Consider the following 19,923-nt stretch of genomic DNA (forward strand, 5'->3'; position numbering starts at 1 on the left):
CAGCATTCGCAGGTGACAACTCCCCCGCTTTAAAACAATATTTTTTTTTCTTTCATCAGAACGGCATTACTGTTGATAGTGAAAGTATAACAGCCACACCTGACACCGTAAATGGCGTGAAAAACAATTCTGAACACTGTGGTTTTCTTCGGAGACGACCAATATCGCGTGGGGAGTATTACCTGCTGCCACTCTGGATCGTTCCATCCGGGCCTTCAACGGTCTATAACCTGTGGCGAATCGCTGTAAAGTTTGCGATTTTTCAACAGAGGTCAATCGTCGTGCGCCATTTCTTTCAGCACAAAAGCAGTAAACGGAAAGAAATATCATCGACATTCGATTTAGAGATACTGGAAGGAATATTATCAGTGAAAACAGTGGATAACTTTACGGCTCAGTGTGGGCGCAGTCTTAGTGGAGATGATGTTTTTGTGCCACCACCAGCTGGCGCTAAATCAAAAGAGCCGTTGTTTCAGTTATATGACCAATTGGTTACTTGGAAAGCGACATACCTAATGTCCTGTTCCAAAAATGTGATGAATAAAATTGATACTATAACGGCAAACGGCAACGTAGTCCCGAAATCGATTGGACAGAGTATGAGAAACGATTATTATAAATCGAAACAAAAACATTGTATATCATTGTTGCCAACGGATGACGTCATTTTGCCTTGCAACGAAGAAATAAATGAAATCGTGGATAAATATCTCGTGCGCGCGGCATATATAAGGAAAATGGCAGAGAGATTTACACCGACTGTTTGTAATGGGATGTTTGCATTGATGCACTGGCGAAATAAGAGTGGCGAAAGGTGAATTACCCATTTTATACAGATCATAACAAAAATGTCTGCTGCTACAGTTGACCAGTTTCAATCATCATCTTCTACACATTTATGTTGGTGTATTGTTTTTTAAAAAACATTTCCTACCACCAGATCGGTTGCTATTTAAATTTTGACATCCATGGCAATTTTTCCCAGATACTGGACATTTTCTGTTTTGCTTTTACGTTTTAATCTATTTAAGTCAGGTTCCACTCTACAATATTTAAATGCTTGCGAGATAGAGTGTAATTATTTTGAATGCTGCTCGCTATTTCACGTAGTTACTCCCGGCCTTCTAATATTTTCCTTACCAAAACAAACAAATCAACTCGTCTGGAATGATGGCAGTGTACTAAATCGACAACTTATAGCTTTATTTATTTACAATTATCGATACAATATTACAAAGATTTGGAATCATTCAAAAAAAAAAAATATGTCCTAAACTGGTCAGAATAACCTTAATAACTAACCTGTGCGTGTTGATTAGATAAACACTTGTTTAGCGGTCTTTAAAACTACGTGGCAGCTATTTTGTATCGAGTATATTATCTAAATATCGTTATTGTTTGTATACTATGTTACATATTATTTTAATAACAGGTGTCCAAATAATGAACATTGCAAAGAGGGCCGTAAGCCTGAGGTGGAATCTTTAGAAAAAGCTGCCGATGGCATAGCTGCATCAATTAAACAACTTTTACAGCGTAACAACCTGTCCTGTATTTATGTGGCGGCGCCTGTTTTATATAACCAGGTACGAAGTCTGATTTGGGAATCATTTATCATTTATATCACGTTTATATGTAGACATTTGTAGTGGGCTGACTTCAGACAATATAGCTGTTTGCAAGATTAAAATATTTGGTTCGTGTTGGCTAGTCGTTGGTTCACGTCTGGGGTGGTCATCAACATTTGCATCAACAAGCGACTGTATTTGTATTTTTATCATTAACGTGTAGCAGATATATTATGTGATTAAGATTTATAAAACTGAATGAAATTGAGCCCAGATAACTGCAGAATATATCGCATTGGAATTAAGCATGCATTGTCTTTACTTACATCAAGCCATTATTCTTGTATTTATATAGACAATAACAGCACGTCTTGAATCATTATCATTACAAGTGTTCGGGCTATCAGACCTATTTACAAATGTTCCCGAGTCTATGAAATACACAGATGACAACTATGTGTTATCGTTAGTAGAACAAGAAATAGCTGAACGTGAGTATTTGCATCTTCGCTAGCCAAGGTCTTAGTTTATTCGGCCAAGCCTTGGCAGAACGACCATTAAATATGCGTATTCTAACAGCGCCCCCCGTAGTTAGTTGCGGCTAATCATTGTCCAATCAGTTTGCGTGTTACAAATCCCTCTTTGGCGTTTCATTTTAAACAAAATGGCGGCGCCCATGAATCGTGATATTTGTGATGATAAAATTGCGAAAGTTTTCGGTGTTGGTGCTCTCAAGCCTCATCAGGTACAGGTAATCGACGTAGTTTTGTGTGGGAAGGATGTTTTCATAGCGACAAAAACAGGAAGTGGAATTTTGTTTTTCAATTTGGTACGTCCAAGCTGATTGGGCGCCTTGTTTCGAAGAGCGCTCAATCATATCTCACTGCTTAAGATAGCCTATGCGATCCCGCACGGTATCGTGTAGAAGCCTATAGGTCGATAGACGATATTTGTACTATTGTTACAGACGTCGGCAATTGATGTGGCCGGCTTCTTTCGATAGTGACCAATCGTGCTCGATTTCGGGACATAGTTATTTTGGTGTTGATCGGACCCTGGTAACTATACACATCTTTCCGATGAACCACATTTGCATACATTGCATATACCTATATGTTGTTTCCTCCGAGCAAAAAAGCGCTTCCGTGACATCAAAATAAGTAAACCAAAAGCGAATCAAAAACCGGTTATGTAAATATTTCGCCATTTAGAATATGTAAGTTCAGCACTGCACAATTGTTATGTACTTAGAGTTTTATATGATTATATCTATTATATTTTTACTCAGGAGTTCCCCTGTTCATCAGTTCAAGGACGTCAAATTGGTCGTTTTACGTTGAATACACAAGAACAATCCGACGTATGAGAACTGTGGCCGTGCAGGAACTACCGGGTGTCCCACAAGATTTAATTAACATGTTTCAAGTTCTTAAATAACCCCGGGTAATTTACACGGTATAGGCTGACAACAACTGACATATTGCAAGTACTTAGGTAACCCTAGGTAATACTACACGATATCACGTTTGACATATTGTTATTTTGTATTCATGGGTTTTTACACTTTACACAAATGATAATTACTTTAAGGTAGATCACATCACTATTGGGTTGATATACGTAATACATTCTACAAGTTCTTTGGTTGATTATGTTTCTCGTTGAAATAAAATTATTTGTTTTTTAAATGTTTTGTTTAAGGACGTATTGTGCATTTCACTGTTAATGTTGTCTCCCTAGGTGTTGTTAGAGTGTTTTACATTTTAAGGTATATAGTCAACGCTTTCATTTTGTATTCAGTCATTTCTTGTCTGCGTATAAAAATTTTGTCGTGCACTGATGTTTCCAATTGATGTATGCGCACGCTATATACCTCACGAATAGAACCTCACAGATACGACCTCACGAATAGGACTCAGGAAGTGACGTATTGATTGTTCAATGGCGTTGTGGCACATTATAATTTAACGTTGCCGGGCCCATTAGTATCAATATATTTGGTATTTCGTAAATAGAAACTGAGCTCGCGACGTGGACTCGGGTCGCACACAGTCGGACAGAGCAAGGGAGCAAGGGAGTGTTTGGTTATTGAATGACCCTTGGTTTGCGGTGCTACTATTCGATGACTCGCGATGTAACGGTCGGTACTGTGACTGATTCAAACGCCGTGTGCCGTTATATTCCTGGGCACAGAATGTGTTTTGAGGCCTTCGAGTTCCAGTTCATAATCTTCAACTTACCGGTAGTGATGTTTTCAACAATTAGATTTTTCGGTACTTTGTAGAAGTTGGTCATGGAGAGCGACACGTTTACTATAGAGTCCTGTAGGTCCTAGCGAAGTACTCTGATGACAACAAACAATGATGCTCGCAAGATAATTCTAAAATAAAACAGCGTTTGCTTATAATTATAAATGTGTGGGTTGAATAGAACTGCGGTGCTGTCTAAATTTAGCTTTGAAAAACAGATTTCCAAATAATCTGGGTGACAGGAAACTCTCAATCTATTACATAAAATATACATGATTCGTCTTCATAGACTAAAAAAATATTTGACCCATTATTTGAATCGACCATCAGCACTAAATTTCATGTTTTAATGCTGTAATGGAATTATTTACGTTCAACAAACTTATATAGAACTCACGGTTTCACGTTTTGTCAGTCCGTGCTATTACAGAGAATGGCATTTTCCAGTACACTAATAACGCTTTATAAATGCTCTCAGAGTGCAAATATTATTTCAAATGACAGCAGTGTGATGATACCATTCAAGCGAATGTTTTATTTGCAAAATCAATGTCGAAATATGTAAGATGGTATGTTTTAATAGGTGTTCTAAACTCCACTTCTTATTTATATTAGAAAAGGTCTTAAAACTCAGTCTCCATTTTGGGTAAATTGTACTAAAATGGATATTCAAATTTCGACATTTTGATGAAGATGTGTTGTCATAATAAGACATAGTTCTACATTACACTGAAAAGAGGGGTTAAACAGTTTGAAATGAGAACTCCGTAGCGCAGAATGTACCTATACCTCTCCAACACAAGGAGCTTCAACTTGGCAGGGAACCCCTTCCATTCACGATGAATCGTCATTTAAGGATGTAACCCTGCATAGTGTCTGTCTTTCTGTTGTCTAATAAGTATATTAAATGAGATTGGGTAATGCCAAAGAAATATTATTTTCTATTGCTATTTTGAAAAATTATTATACTCAGTTTAGGTGATGAATTCCACGTCTTTGTTTCACTCATTTAATGAAATATACATTGCACTTACTACTAAATCAGAAAATACAACAACAGCTACATACAAAATAAAACAATATAGAGTACTGAGGCCTTTCATAGAAATGTAGATGTTTTAAGAATTATCATATTTCTACCGTTAAATGCGATTTCAACTTGTTCATTAGTACGGCTGCCAGTGAATGCAATTCATATTCACATAACTGACTTGCAGTTGATTGCCGAATGCACTGTGAATCAAAACACATTTAAAAGATGCGTAAACTAACCACTGAGCTTAATGTTTCATTTCGCCACGGTTTTGAGAATATGGACTACTGGCAATAAGCCCCTGCAAAATTCGCTGATTGGCTTTAATACTAACCTCGGAGTATGCAATGTTATTTTTCTTTTAAGGGGCAGTTACACGTGATTCTTTGTGAACCCTGTGACAGACTCATCAAGGCGTAAAAGACAAAATATCCGACATGTACATATAATACACATATCCATGTGATACTAGTATATGACCCAACCATCCGACTACACTATACATATCCATGTGATACTAGTATATGACCCAACCATCCGACTACACTATACATATCCATGTGATACTAGTATATGACCCAACCATCCGACTACAACTACACATATCCATGTGATACTAGTATATCATCTCAACCATCTGACTATACTACACATATCCATGTGATACCAGTATATCACCTCAACCATCCGACTACAACTACACATATCCATGTGATACTAGTAGATCACCTCAACCATCCGACTACAACTACACATATCCATGTGATACTAGTATATCATCTCAACCATCTGACTATACTACACATATCCATGTGATACTAGTATATGATCTCAACCATCCGACTATTTTATAAAGTTTATTCTTTACTCTGGGTTTTAAGTGTTCAGTCAAGAGAGCAAGTAAACATTATTCCTTGCAAAATCCGCTATTCTTATGATGATGCACAGACCCTCTGATGATACAAGGGTTCTTCAGCTTTTTAAATAAATTTCAAATACGTACACAATTTTTTAAAAACAACAACAACAACAACAACAACAAAAACATTCAATTAACAAAAACATCAAAAGCATACCCTATTGGCGTAATTTCAACACATCAATAAAAACGATTGCCCTGTTAGCATTTTGCCCATCTTTATTCTAAACACCGAATATACATGTTCCCGAATGAGGTTTGCACATCCAACATTAGCCGGCCAAAAAATGAAAATATACTTCTATGAAATCCAGAAAAATCATTTTGAAAAAAAATATAATTCATCATACCACCATCATGATATAATTCAGTGTTTGGCTGAACTATTCATTACAAATTAACTCACATCAAAATGTATCATACGCCTTAACGATTAGATCAACTAAGTTCTGTATTCAGGAAGGAAATTATACATATTTATGCAGTTAACACGCCAGTCTGTTCTTCGCGATTATTCAGGGGCGGGGGAATTCTGAACGTCACGTACTACTAAGTATACCTTACCGGAGATTTGCTGGTAGGTTCGCCGGAGAGATTCACAGAAGAAATTACAAAAATGTAAAACTTGAAGATTGATTAGTAACCTCTTTTCCGTTTATCTTATATGTCGGAAAAAATATACCCGTATTTTGTTTTCTCGATTTTAATAACCCTACCTACGTGTAGACATTACTTTCTATTGCATAACCACATTCACGGGCATGCACGCGGGGGAGGGGGTGGCAGTTGATACATAGCTGGGTAGGGAAGTGCCCCTGAGTGCTCAAAAGTGTGGCCAATTTTATAACTGGATAGTGGCAAAATCTATACCCATGTTTATACCAAAGTACCATTTCTGTCCTCACTGTTTATTTCGAATAAAACAGTTACCTAGGGATATGAGGCCGGAATCTGAGGTGGAGATATTCGCTCATATACGGAACCATAAATACACCAAATTGGGAAAATACTACCGATATTCATACCTATCTTGATCAGAAATAAGACCGATACTTATTTCTAATATTCTAAAAACGAGAACCACTTCAGGGGCATGTAAAATATGCCGCCACTCGAAAATCAAGCTGAAACCTTTTGTGTCAGCACAATTTGCCCCTCAAAATGAAGGAAATAGCTTAGGTTGTAGAGGGTCTAGATTTCAAAATTCAAGGAAGAGTATGCCCCTGGGTCCTCCTAGTAAGCGAGGGGTGATGAGCAGATCTCGCCCCTCCATGGGATATTTCGTTCCGCCGCCTCTGTAAATCATAATAGCGACTGATTTGAATATCTCGGCAAAATGTATCCTTGTTTATATTACTGTGACCCCCCCCCAATACGAGACCACAAAATCTTTGTGCGCGTGTGTTCTCTAGAAAAGTTTGTTCTAGATGATTGGATATAAATTGTATTATCTGATGAAATGTTGAAACCTTTCTACACAACGGAGCAAATGTAACTTCCAGCCATATGCGCTAATTGTTGTAATCTTTCATTTTCCTTCGCAGTGCTGCAAAACAGCACGAACAAGTAATATTAAAATTTACTGTTTTGTCTATTATGTTTCTTTAAGGTTTATGCACACTACGAATTGTTTCCATAAAATGTTAAGAAAATATTGTCGTAACTAATAAGTTTTTGTTGTGTGATAAGTAACTGCCATTTTCGACGGATCAACATGAAACCTCAACCGCAGCCTTTCAAATAGAGTCTGCGATGAACCTCAGACCAATGGTCTGACATTTACAGATAAATATCACAACTGGGACGAAACGAAACGTTGGCATGGCGACATCGATACACATACTGTAAAATGACTAATTTTCACTTGGTTTAAATTTCGCTGATTTACCATTTCAGGTATATTAAGTGGGTTTTAAATTCACGGTTTTGTCATTTAGATAATGTATTCTATGCTAAATTTTACATATTCACTGGGTTTTAATTTAGCGCATTTTTCATTCAGCGAAATAAGCCAAATTAAAACCCGGTGAACAATTGATCCTTTTACAGTATATGGCGCATTACGTGTGAAATGCGAGAAAGTTGTAAATATGCACAATGCTTTCAAAACCTTATGCTTTCACAAAGCTTAGAAGACAGGATGCCCATGCACGATTATTTGTTCAAATACAAATCTGCAATATATGACCCTGATTTAGAGCTTGTGCTGCTGGGTGTAATCAGACCAGACGTTACAAACATGATTTATTGGTTGTCATCGTGGGTGGGAAAGTCCAATAACGTGTCGGCAGATGAACATTTGTAGACGGAGTACAGTTCATATAGCTGACGGCCGTACGTGGCTACACGGGGGTCGAAAGTTTTTTTGATAGTGGTTTGTCATCAGCTAGGTCAGTTTACCAGCTACCCAAGTTACAGTTGGTTTTCCAGTTCTCATCACGAATAGCGGCTACTTTTGTTTGAAGTAGATATAAGACGCATAATAATAATAACTGTATTTAAATCTACAAATACAACACTATCAGATATTGACAATAATGAGCTAAAATCGTCACAAATGTCACGGATATACGATAAAATAAAAAATGTATTTATAAAGCATTGGATTAACTCAATTAATGATGATAACAGACAAAATACTAATACAAAAAACAAACTGAGGACTTACAAAAAATTTAAAACAAACTTCATTTTGGAAAACTACTTAATTAAGCTAAAAAATAAAGAACTGAAAAATACCCTAACTAAATTCAGACTGAGCAATCACAGTTTAGAAATTGAAAAAGAAAGACAAAACAGAATCAAAAGTAGCGACAGAATCTGCAAATTGTGTAATAAAAATGATATTGAAGATGAACATCACTTCCTCATAATATGCCCAGTATATAGTAAAGAGAGGGTCGTTTTATACAATAAAGCTGAAAAGATTATTCCTGACTTTACTAATCTCACACCTGAAAATAAATTCATAAAAATAATGTCAAATAATAACTTAGCAATTCCTCTGGCACAATATCTGAAATACAGCTTTGCTATTAGACAGCAGCACCTACCCCTGGTACTTAGTCATTCACTTTTTCTTTTATTTTTTTTTTACACCTATTCATTGGGTTTTTGTTTTTATATTCAGTTTATAGTTTTTTTTTGGTGTTTTATTTTACTTTATTATATATTTCCGTTACTAACTTTTATTCTGTTTTTAGTCTGATTTTGGTTGTCTTTAAACTATTAGCCATTGTAATTTGATTAATTTTTTTTCTGTAATTTTTGTTGTTGTTGTAACCTTTAACCTCCTTCAGTAGGTTGTTATGAGTTAATAAATTGTACTGTATTGCATCTTTAGAAATACGCAATTTTCTATCAGTACCGGTATATAGCAATAACTCCAAATGTATTAGAACAGTGTACAGAACAGTGTTGGGTGCTTCCGCAGTAAGCTATTTTGGGGGTTATGTATTGCATGGAGTTTCATGTGTAGCCAGCTGACAATGAATGTTTGTTAGTTCATGGTATTATCAGCACTTTTAATATGAAAAACATTTAAATATCATCTGAAACAATTTCTTTTCATTGTAATGTTTCAGTGTCACTTTATTTAACCCATCGAGGAAAGGGAATTATTTCCTGGACTCGAGACTCAAGTTAACAAATGAAAATAGCTTATAAGATGATTATCAAAAAAATATTTTCATTATAAACTGAAATAATCTGGCAAAATATCTGTCCTGATGTTGCACCCACATCTACACAATGTTGATAATTCCAGGTTAGCCAGCATTAATTTATATTATATCCAGTATACAGTGCAGTAATGTTGGTTTCCATACAGCTTGTTCTAAAGAATATAAAGGAAAAAATATGGCATTCTTTATCAGCATCCTCAGTTATATTATATAGGTTCTCTAATAAAACACAATTTGTTTTATAATAATTGTAAATGGTTGCAGTGTTGTTCCATACTAAATAAACTTGGTTCTGAATGTCCATATGATTTGTGTGACATATTAGACGCAAAACTGACAATTGAGATTTGTGTCCACAAAATATAAATAACTGTACATCCACAATTATGAGCAACTAATTTAAAGGGCCAGTGAAAATTTGCACCACAAATTTCATCAAGTATCTTAAGTAGGTAAAGATAATTTTCCAAAAAAATTGAAAACTGTAAATGTGCTGCCTTCTAGATGACTAATATGGCAAGTGTCAGTTCTGCAGTAGCAATAATTAGCTATTTAAATTTGAACAGACATCAATGAAAATCAGTTGTCACTAATACCCTCATAATTGTATTAAAGTTGCCTACAGTGCATGTAAGTAATATACTGGAATGTGGTGGATACTTATGTCATCGTCATCTCAACATTTTATTACAAACTATGGAATTATAAACTTGTTAAATAGGTTAATCAGGTCTAGTGTGCAATGTCTTCATTATAACACTGTGTGACTATCTCTATATGCACTAGTGCTCCTGACAGGACTCTGTACGAACCTGTGAAAATAGGGCATCAAGGGACACCAAATACTTTCTGCATTTTCCTATACTAATGTAACATACAAACTAGAAAAGCATGCACTCAGAATGTCAAACACACATGATATATACAAGGATGATTTATCTGTGGTTCCACAGAATTTCTGTTTTCTTAGCCATGTTTTTTAAGATTTATATATAGTTTAAGCTCAACAAAACAAAATAATGTTTCAGATCACCATGCACATCACTCAAAGATTACATGTCAAATGTTTTTTTTTGTAGTTGGCCATGGTAGTAAAGAAATGCATCAATTTTGAAAAAATAATTTGGCCAGAAACATTGTTTTTGGGCAAAGAGTGTACAATGTCACCTTTGACTTATTGTGGTACAATTAAACTGCTATAAATAGATAAAACCCAAATTTTACTGTATTGCCTGCCCAAAAATACTATTAACAAGTTATACAGTCCTCATTGGTTATGAAGTTTAAGTCATTGCATAAAAAACAAAATCCATCCAAGAAGGGGCCTTCTGCAGTCATCTTAATAATATTTATTAGATGCATAAAATCCTCAGGGAAGAATAAAAAGGGTCTTACAAAAAGAAATTTAAAAACTATAATTTAAAAAAAAACAAAAAAGAAAACACACTATTCTAAAAATAAAAAAACAAATAAAAAACAAATATGAATAAAAAATATGCATCCCGAGTTGTGTGCATGTTTAAAGTTTCAGGTTAACTATCCAAGTACTTTCAAGATGTGGAACCAGAATTATATTTGTTAAATCAAAAGGAAAGGACGCGCATCAAGGTTCAATATTAGTTCAGAAAGGCCAATTTAAATAAGTTTAATGCATTTTTAGTACTAAATCTTGAATCAAGTAGTAGCACATGTTGTATGGTGTTTGTATAAAGTTTGAACTTGACCATTCCAGTGTTTCCAATATAGAGACCTGGAACTGTATTTGGTAAAACAAAATGGCCACCAGTAAGCCATTTTTAATTATATCTGCATGTCTCGTGCATCAAGGTCCCATTCGTTTTCATTGTACCAAGTTTGAATGTAATCAGTCTATGCATTACCAAGATCTGTTTCTGAAATGGCCAAAACAGGGAATTTTGATGTATTTTTAGCACTAAAATTGCCACTGTTTGTCCATGTTAAATAAGTCTGTATCACAAATGGATGTTCATATGTAAGTCATATGTACAAGCCTATATAACAATTTTGTAAAAGTCTGGAAAACAACCAAATTTGAGGTGAAATCAGTGAATAAATTCATTTGCACAGAAATTAAGGGTGACCAATACATTTTCAAGACTGTATTCAGAAATGGCTAAATAAAATGTTTCATTACTATACACCCTTTTTCAGTTTACATGGTGGTCTATGGGGAAAACTGCAAACATTTAACGTGATGGTCAATTTTGTAAAAAAAAAATACCAGTTTTCTTTATACTCCAAAAAAATTAGAGAAAAGAAATAGAGAACAACAATTTTAATGCACCAATAGAGAAAAACTGTATTGATTGTATATTTTAATATCAGTAACATTTTCCATCAACTGTAAATTCTGCAGTACTGGTAGTAGCATTGGAAATGATGGGAAATGTTCTTAAGAAATATGTTGCTAACATAAACACTGTATTTGCTGTTTAATCTGTTTATGAAAATGATTGGTCAAACTACTACTTGTCCTAATCAATATGGAACTCATGACATACACAATACGTGTAAAATACACATTTGTTTACAGGGAATGCGCAGCAACGCTTTAATGACCATGAATACATTAAATACAATTATTTAATTGTAAATATGGCACTGCCAAACTGTGGTTATATTTATTCCCACTTTTAAGAAACTTTGTGCATGCAAATTTATGGGATCTTCGTTGATTTTATTATCAGGAACAACATAATATAATTTTTAAGATCAAAAGGTAAAATAATAAAGAAACATAATTCAACGAGCACGCAACACAAGCTATTATATAGTATTCCCTATTTTGAGTGACGTATCACTAGGAGTCCACAAACTTCAGATCTTCTGTGCAAATCAAAGACTCAGATTCCTATATTTCACATGGATGTTACCATAATATTCAGAACTTGTAATGGTTGTCGTTTATAGATTACATATGTGATTTGATAGCATACCATGTACACAGTGATGATTTGTGCTGTGAAATAAATCATTAATCTACTGAAAACCAAGCGACCTGACGGTCGAAATAGGTCCGCTGTCTTCATTATCATGGAACAAGAATCAGTGAAGTGGCATTGTGGTTGTAATATTCATAGTCAGTCATTTAGAAAACATTGCAGTTGCAGTTTCTTGCAGTTGCAATTATGAACTTTTATAGTGTTCATAAGGATAGTGCATTTCATTGGACAAACATCATTGAGGCTAAACTTAAGAAATCATGGATGTGCAAAAACCTGAGAAATGGTCGAGAAAAAAAAAATGTTTTTGTTTGAAAATTGTGGTCATGTTTTTGAAATGTTATCTTTCCTGATATGTTGTACATATATGTAATTGTTTTGTTACACCCAAGAACAAATGTTCAATAAATCTGTGCAGTAATAATCTTATGATCAGGTATAAAAGAGTCAATTACAAATGTACTCCAGTTTTACATAAGACATTGCTGAATGCAAGATCAATTGTTGTGCCATATATGTTGTGGCTTCTGAAATAAGCTGAGAAGATCTAAAAGTTGTTTCTAATGACTGTATCAATGTTCTATTTATAATGACCGTCCAAATTATTATGTGTGCAATTTAAGAGACCTGATATAAGCAGAATAATCATCGCATTTTTCATCAAAAATACCAGTTACTTAACTCACTTGTGCTATTACATATTCAAAGTATACTTTAAAGCTGTATTATGTTTTATATTTAGTTGAAAGCTCTCTGTGAATAGGGCTTACAGTTTTGAACCAGTTGTCAAAAATAACATTTTTTACCAAAAATGAGAAAAATGTTCACTAAAAATCCAAATTTGCTTATTTTGACACCAGTTTAACAAATCTGACCATCCAACGTATCATTGCTGGAAATATGAAAACATTTGGACTTATGGTTTCGAACTAGTTGTCGAAAATAACATTTTTTACCAAAAATGACAAAAATATTCACTTAAAATCTAAATTTCCATATTTTTACACGAATTTAACAAATCTGACAGATATATATATATAACATTTTTTTTTAGATGGTGCCGAGCATTTTTTAGTGGAACTCTGTTAAATCCAATAGCAATGTAAATCAGCATATATTTTTACTTAACTATAAAATATACAAATTAGCAATTATCTCTTATAAACTTTACGCTTTGACCTTTTGTTTTGAAATTTTCACAAATGATTGACAATGTGTTTATCTTCAAAACGCCGTAGGGGCATTGTTTTTGGTTGAACAGTGTTACAACAATCGTACAGACAACTAGCCTGGGTGTTAATTTATGCATAAACTTGAATTAGTGAAATTTGAGCTGCTGCCCAGGTAGACAGTTTTCAAGACGAAACTTTCTTCATAGTAAACAGATGTACCCGTAAACCAATTTTGACAGGAAACAGAGACATGGTTTAGAAGCTAATTTGTTTTAAATCACTTTTGACCAAAAAAAAACATTTTTGTGCATATTTCAAACTACAATGTCCATAAAAAAATACTTACAAAATTTTAAAATTCATACAATAGGCTTTCTAAAAATATATAGTTATGTGGACAAGGGAGGTCATCTTGGTTGCCTAATTAACTAATTAAAATACCTGTCTGGTAAACTGCATCTCTACCTTAAATATCAATTGGCCCAAACCTAATAATCCCCTTATATAGCTACAATGGTATGTTAATGATTTGTAAACACAATCACTTTTCTATTTCAAAACAATATTCCTTCCATGAGAAATCTCAACCCAGGCATTTGGGATGTGGGATTCAATTAGTCTCAAAAATTGAATAATGCTGCCTAGCACAAAGGGATGGCTGGACAAATGTGAACAATAAGATACAGTATTGTATTTATATATGCAATATTATGCAATATTCAAATGCTGCACCTTTCACAATATGAATGATTAAAATATTAAATAAATGAATTTTCAGGACAGCTGATTCCAAAACTATGGTGCACACAATATATTAAGGCATGCCTGAAAAATGATATTCTTCACTTCATGATTTTAAATGGTAGAATTTGAACAAGGTGGAACTACATTTACAATTATCAGACATTAATCTTTCTTGAACTTCTATAAAACTAACAATTGCTATGCAATCTTCAATTTCAATTACCGGGGGTAGTTCACATTATTTTGTATCTTTCTCCAAGCAACCCATAGAGGGCACTGTGTATTTAAAAAACATTCACTGGTTTGAATTCCAGTGGATACTAAATAGAAATATTCATTAGATTAAAAATTCACTTGTTTGAGAAAGGTAACTATACATTCTACTGTTAAATCATGGACCATTTTATTAGGTTCATACTGTCTATCAGCCATCCAAATCAGCTACTGGTAATAATTTAATCTGATTTATGTACATGCAGCGGTAAATTTGATAAAAATCATTAGCCACATTTTATTTATTATAAGTAATAGAGATGACATCTATTAGTAAAATAATTTGATTTTCAATAAACACAAATTAGAAACATACATTGATCATTATTGAGAAAAAAATTGTAGCACCTGATGGTTACCAAAAGAAAGTTGTTGTAAAATACATTGCAGTAATTAGCCTGTAGTAAGCACACCAATCACTGTCTTCCTTTTATTTTAAGGAACTATTCAACATCATGAAAGATGTTTATTCCAATCACAGTTTTGAAATATAGGTTCTGTCTTGTGTATAGGAATGGGATTGAATGTTTTGATCACTGAAGCAATACAAGACCAAACATGCTAAAACAGAAACATGTTATGTTCTAAGATATCAAATTTATACTGCTCCTTATACCGGGGTATAAACCACTACTATACCAAGATAATAATGTTTAAAAATTACAAAGGTATGAAGTATTGTTTTAACGACAACAATAATACACAGTCACCTGAGTTAGCCAGTGAAATTTGTTTACGTCTAATGTGGAAAGAATATTACCCAGTTCTTTAATGCTGTGTTCCCCAATCTTAGAAAAAAAATTTACCCAAAAACACTCAGGTCTAGAACAAGTAATATCAGGATAACCTTACATTTATTGAAACATGGCAAATTCCTGGAGAGGAATTAAACTGGTTTTATACAATTGTACCAGTTAAATGCTACAAGCTAACATACTAGATGTTAAATAGTACATTGGAACAGTACATGCTTCAATGCCCCCAGACATCACTACCTCAAACAAGGATTAGCTGAATTAAAAAATAAATTAATTTGTCAAATAATTTATTTATTCAACACTAAAACGAACTACAGTGAGTTGTTCTATGGTCATATAACAATAAAAATAGATAAGATAAAATAAAATAAACTACACTAAGATACAGTAATGTTAATCAACTACACAGAATGCTAAATAAAGCTAAATAATATTACAAACACGCAAAAGATCATAATAAACTTATACGGTACAATACAATACACTGGCTAATATTATTAAGAGGTAACAAAATCACATTAAAATCACATTAGTCATAATTATGGTGGAAAGAATATTTTTAATTTTGGTGGAGCTGCTCACATCTCATTTGCATTGTGCAGTTCTTATTCCTGAACAATATTTCATGATTGCATTGAATTTTTCTAGTTCATTTAACTTCCTAAAATTTTGTATAATTTCCTTACAGTACTTGAATAATTCAATTCTGTGTGTATTGTACAGACTGCAGTCCATAAGGAAATGTATCTCATCTTCAATCTGCTTTTTAGCACAGTGTTTACAGACCCTTTCATTCCTTGGAGTTCTGCAATGCCTGCCAGTTTCAATATGAAGTTTGTGATCAGAGATTCTGAACTGGCATAGGGAGTGTCTCAGTTTAATAATATTACTCATTGTTATTAAATATTTTTCCATTTTAAACTGTGTTTTGAATGTTCTATAATTTTCCAATTTGTTTGTTCCACCATTTGCTCTGTTGTCATCAAATAGAGCTTCTTTCCATTTTATTTTATAATTTTCTTTCAGTAAAGCAGAGATAGTCTTGGTTTGGTGTGGTTTCTTTTTTTTTATTTGTTGTTTTATTGCCTTATCAAGATTGTTGTCACTGATTATTTTGTCGACATTTCTTGTCCACCTAGTTTTTACTGTATTGACCTCATCAAAGGTGCTTTTTATTAACTTGGGCGTCTATGGAAGTTTTGATCTGAGCCAGAATTTAATTATTTGTGTGATAATTTTTATGGCAAGAGGGTATCTTCCCAATTCCCCTAAGATTGCAAGCTTAGTAGCATTCTTTTTAACCCTCAGGAGTAATCAGAAGAAAGAATAGTTAACAGTTTCAATAATATCGCTATTTTTAGTGACTTCCTCTCCCCATACTTCACACCCATAGCTATGCTTATTTTGAGGTTTGAGACAGAATTGAGTGTTTGTTTTAGTACGAACTTGTACTAGTGTACGTTTGTTTCAGTAATAAGCCTTCTTCCCTATACCCCCTCTAGATAACTATAGGTGTCCTTAGAAGGGACATACGCAATTAAATTGGGCTAGGAGTGGTATGGGGTGGTGGTTTTGGTAAAAGGAGCCCCCCCCCCCGTGTTGGAGCACAGGAACTATGATCAAATTTGAAATTTTAAACAGCAACCAATATTCTTCAAGCTGGTATTTTTTTTTAGATTTTATTTTTTCATTCCGTTTGACTGTTTTTTCGAGTTTAAAAAATATGAGCTGGCTGGAGCCTTCATCCCTTATTTCTTAAACTAGATACCAGCCGATAACCCCCCCCCCCCCCCCGCTCATAGGGATTGCGTACAGTTGATCAAAGTTCCTGGGCTCCGACTGGTTGGAGGGTCACAAGTGTTCATAGCAAAAATGTCTGGAGAGCATTTATAAAATAAAAACGATTAAATAATGTTGGGCTTAAGTTACAGCTCTGTTTTACTCCTGAAGAGTATGGAAATCTATTTGTTATTCTTCCGTTCACAGTCCCTCTATCACCGGTCTCGAAACGCCTATTGTCTTAGGGGAGATTAGCAATAAACATCCAGTGAGTGCGTGTAGCGGTTGTTGGCGTCGCATAGTCACGTGACAGTATAGCGTCGCTTTCCATTTTGGACAACGTATGATCGAGGGCTCCGTATTTTATTCCTTGCTCTTAGCTGTAAAATTTCATATATTTAACAACTTTTTGTTATTACCGAAGCGAAATACCATTAGTTAACAGGTGAGTTATTATCCATTCTTTCATTTCGAATATTTCGTAGTTTTTTCGATCTTGAAAATTTGACCTCGATTTTCTGACCTCCATTTTGTCAAAAAGTTCATCGCTCAAAACATGTCGGTAGTTTTTCGGTTCCCTTTTCTCGCTTGATATGCTAGCAAAATCTTCAACTCGCATCGTTTTGGCGGGTGGAAGTGTATTTGCTTCGAGTGGGAGTGTTTATATCGTATTATTTTTTGTCGAATTCTTGAAAACTGTGTGATCTTGGTTATTCACATACGACCAAACATCCTGAGAATAGTCGATTGTTGCGATAATGGGTCGTGTTTTTTAAATCAGATATTCTTACGTTATGATCACTAAATTCACTATTTTATGTGCTGTTGAAGGTGCCATTCACGGTAAAAGATGTTCTGTGCTGCCAACATTTTTTTTGTGTCCCGAAAAATAGATTTTCTGTGTGTGTTTTTCGAAACTCGTGGTTCAACTCGACGCCATTTTAGATACCGAACTGTGCGTAAATACATCAACGAGAGTTTCTCGTTTCGGTTCCTTTTTTGAGAATAATACAAATCCGGTGTAGATAATAATACCCAATACTGGTTGTTATGAAGATTAACAAATGAGTTGTGGGGTTAAGGTATATTTGGGTATCTGCTGTTTCGTTATATTCGGTGAAATATCTTTGTTTACATTTTTATTTTATTTTTATATTGTCAGACGAGAACGTGCAGCTGTTGAAGCCATACAAGCTCTTAACAACCATGCCTCGTAAGAAGAACAGTTTTCGGAGGCCCAAGAGTTACTACAAGCAATTTGAAAAAAAAGTCCAGTGAATGTGATGACTTTTCACAATCGCATGTTACCATTGCTAATGATGCTACAATGCAACATGTAAGAATTAAATGTGGAAGTTATTATATTCTCAAAGTGCTGGAAATGCTATGTGTCTTAGTAAACAAACGGTTGATGAATTGAAAATGACTGGTGAGTTGAGTCGCACTTATTTTTATTTTATGTGAAATTGTTATTCACTGTAAAGTTTTCCAGAAATTGGTAATATGCTAGTAATTTAAAATTTATCTTACGAGTTATTTTTGTTTTGTTTTTCCCAGTGCATTCTTTTGTAGAAGTATCTAAATACCTACTAAACCATGGAGTGGATTTTATATTGAGTGAGAGGTTCCGTCAAGACCCACTACAAGCCCACTTCAGTAAGCATCGGCACAGAGGAGGAGGAGCAAATAACCACCCAACAGTTATGGCTTTTGGGTATCAAGAGAATGTCATCAGACTTCAAAAATCTTATCACATGCAGTGCATCACAGGCAATACAGGGAGACACAAGAGAAGGCCCTTACAGCATATAGTAGATGATACTCCTCCTCTTCTCTTTCCAAACAGAAGTGTTAGTATTTCTGTTTTTGAAAACAATGTAAAATAGTAAAAAAACAAGATATACTAATATATTGCTGTTTTTTGTATTTATTGTTAGATGTAAATAAGTTATAAATAAATACAAATTTTAATTAATTTTGCTTTTGTGCTTTCATTGCCATTTTCTTTAAGTTGTAGGGAATGTAATCAGCAAAATATCTGAGTGCCTGCTCTTCCTCAATACTTAGTTCACTTGTGCTTGCTGCTTCAACTGTTTCAGACTGGTAGTCCATGGTGTCCCTTCGGGTTCTTGCCAACACTGCAAAGTTAAAAATGCATGTTCTGAACAGTTCATCTATATCTGTGTCACTGGGCCGAAAATCCATAAATACATTAATTATGTCATCTGTGGTTTTTCTGTCTACCCACATATTAAAAAAAGCATGCCAAACCATCTTGTGGTGTAAGGCCTTTGCAACAACAATTTGTTATACACTGCTGGGTCTGGTAAAACCTGAAACGGAAAAACTTAATTATTGCACATGGTAATTGCATTTTTTAAATTACTATATTTTTATTTTAGGATATTACAATGCTCTTCCTTCATGGATACTAGATGGCTAGTAATAATTCATATTCAGTACATTTGAGTTGAAAAAAATATTTATTAAGCTTATCTAAAAAAAATAATCAGGCCCACAAAAAAATTCTTTGAGCCTATCTTAAAAAAAATTATAACGTGGCTCTATGGAGATTAAACCTGTAATAAAAAAAATGTCTACCTGATCTGCTGTGTTCTTCACTGGACCTTCTTTTCACAGATTGTATATTGCCAGTTTGCTAGTGTTCAGGAACTGAAAACAATGTAATATAACCATGAAGTATACAGATTACCATAGATAGAAACTAAAACTTATAAATAAATATATTCATAATAAATCATTCATATTTTCATATTCGTCA

At 34.2% G+C, this 19,923-nt stretch overlaps 2 protein-coding genes across 2 annotated transcripts; both read left to right on the forward strand.

Annotated features, from left to right (window-relative positions):
* The first annotated feature begins 692 nt into the window (after positions 1–692).
* On the forward strand, positions 693–3,256 carry LOC146742751 (uncharacterized). Its single transcript, XM_085500870.1, has 4 exons — positions 693–814; positions 1,433–1,586; positions 1,924–2,059; positions 2,857–3,256. The coding sequence occupies exons 1-4, from the start codon at positions 738–740 to the stop codon at positions 3,003–3,005; spliced, it is 516 nt and encodes a 171-aa protein (XP_085356996.1). The 5' UTR covers positions 693–737; the 3' UTR covers positions 3,006–3,256.
* A 14,194-nt stretch (positions 3,257–17,450) lies between these two features.
* LOC146742752 (uncharacterized) lies at positions 17,451–19,048 on the forward strand. The gene is made up of 3 exons (XM_085500480.1): positions 17,451–17,586; positions 18,304–18,570; positions 18,699–19,048. The coding sequence occupies exons 2-3, from the start codon at positions 18,489–18,491 to the stop codon at positions 19,025–19,027; spliced, it is 411 nt and encodes a 136-aa protein (XP_085356606.1). The 5' UTR covers positions 17,451–17,586; positions 18,304–18,488; the 3' UTR covers positions 19,028–19,048.
* Positions 19,049–19,923: the final 875 nt, after the last annotated feature.

The sequence above is a fragment of the Saccoglossus kowalevskii genome, chromosome 6 (assembly GCF_978046115.1).
Source record: "Saccoglossus kowalevskii chromosome 6, keSacKowa6.1, whole genome shotgun sequence".
NCBI lineage: Eukaryota > Metazoa > Hemichordata > Enteropneusta > Harrimaniidae > Saccoglossus > Saccoglossus kowalevskii.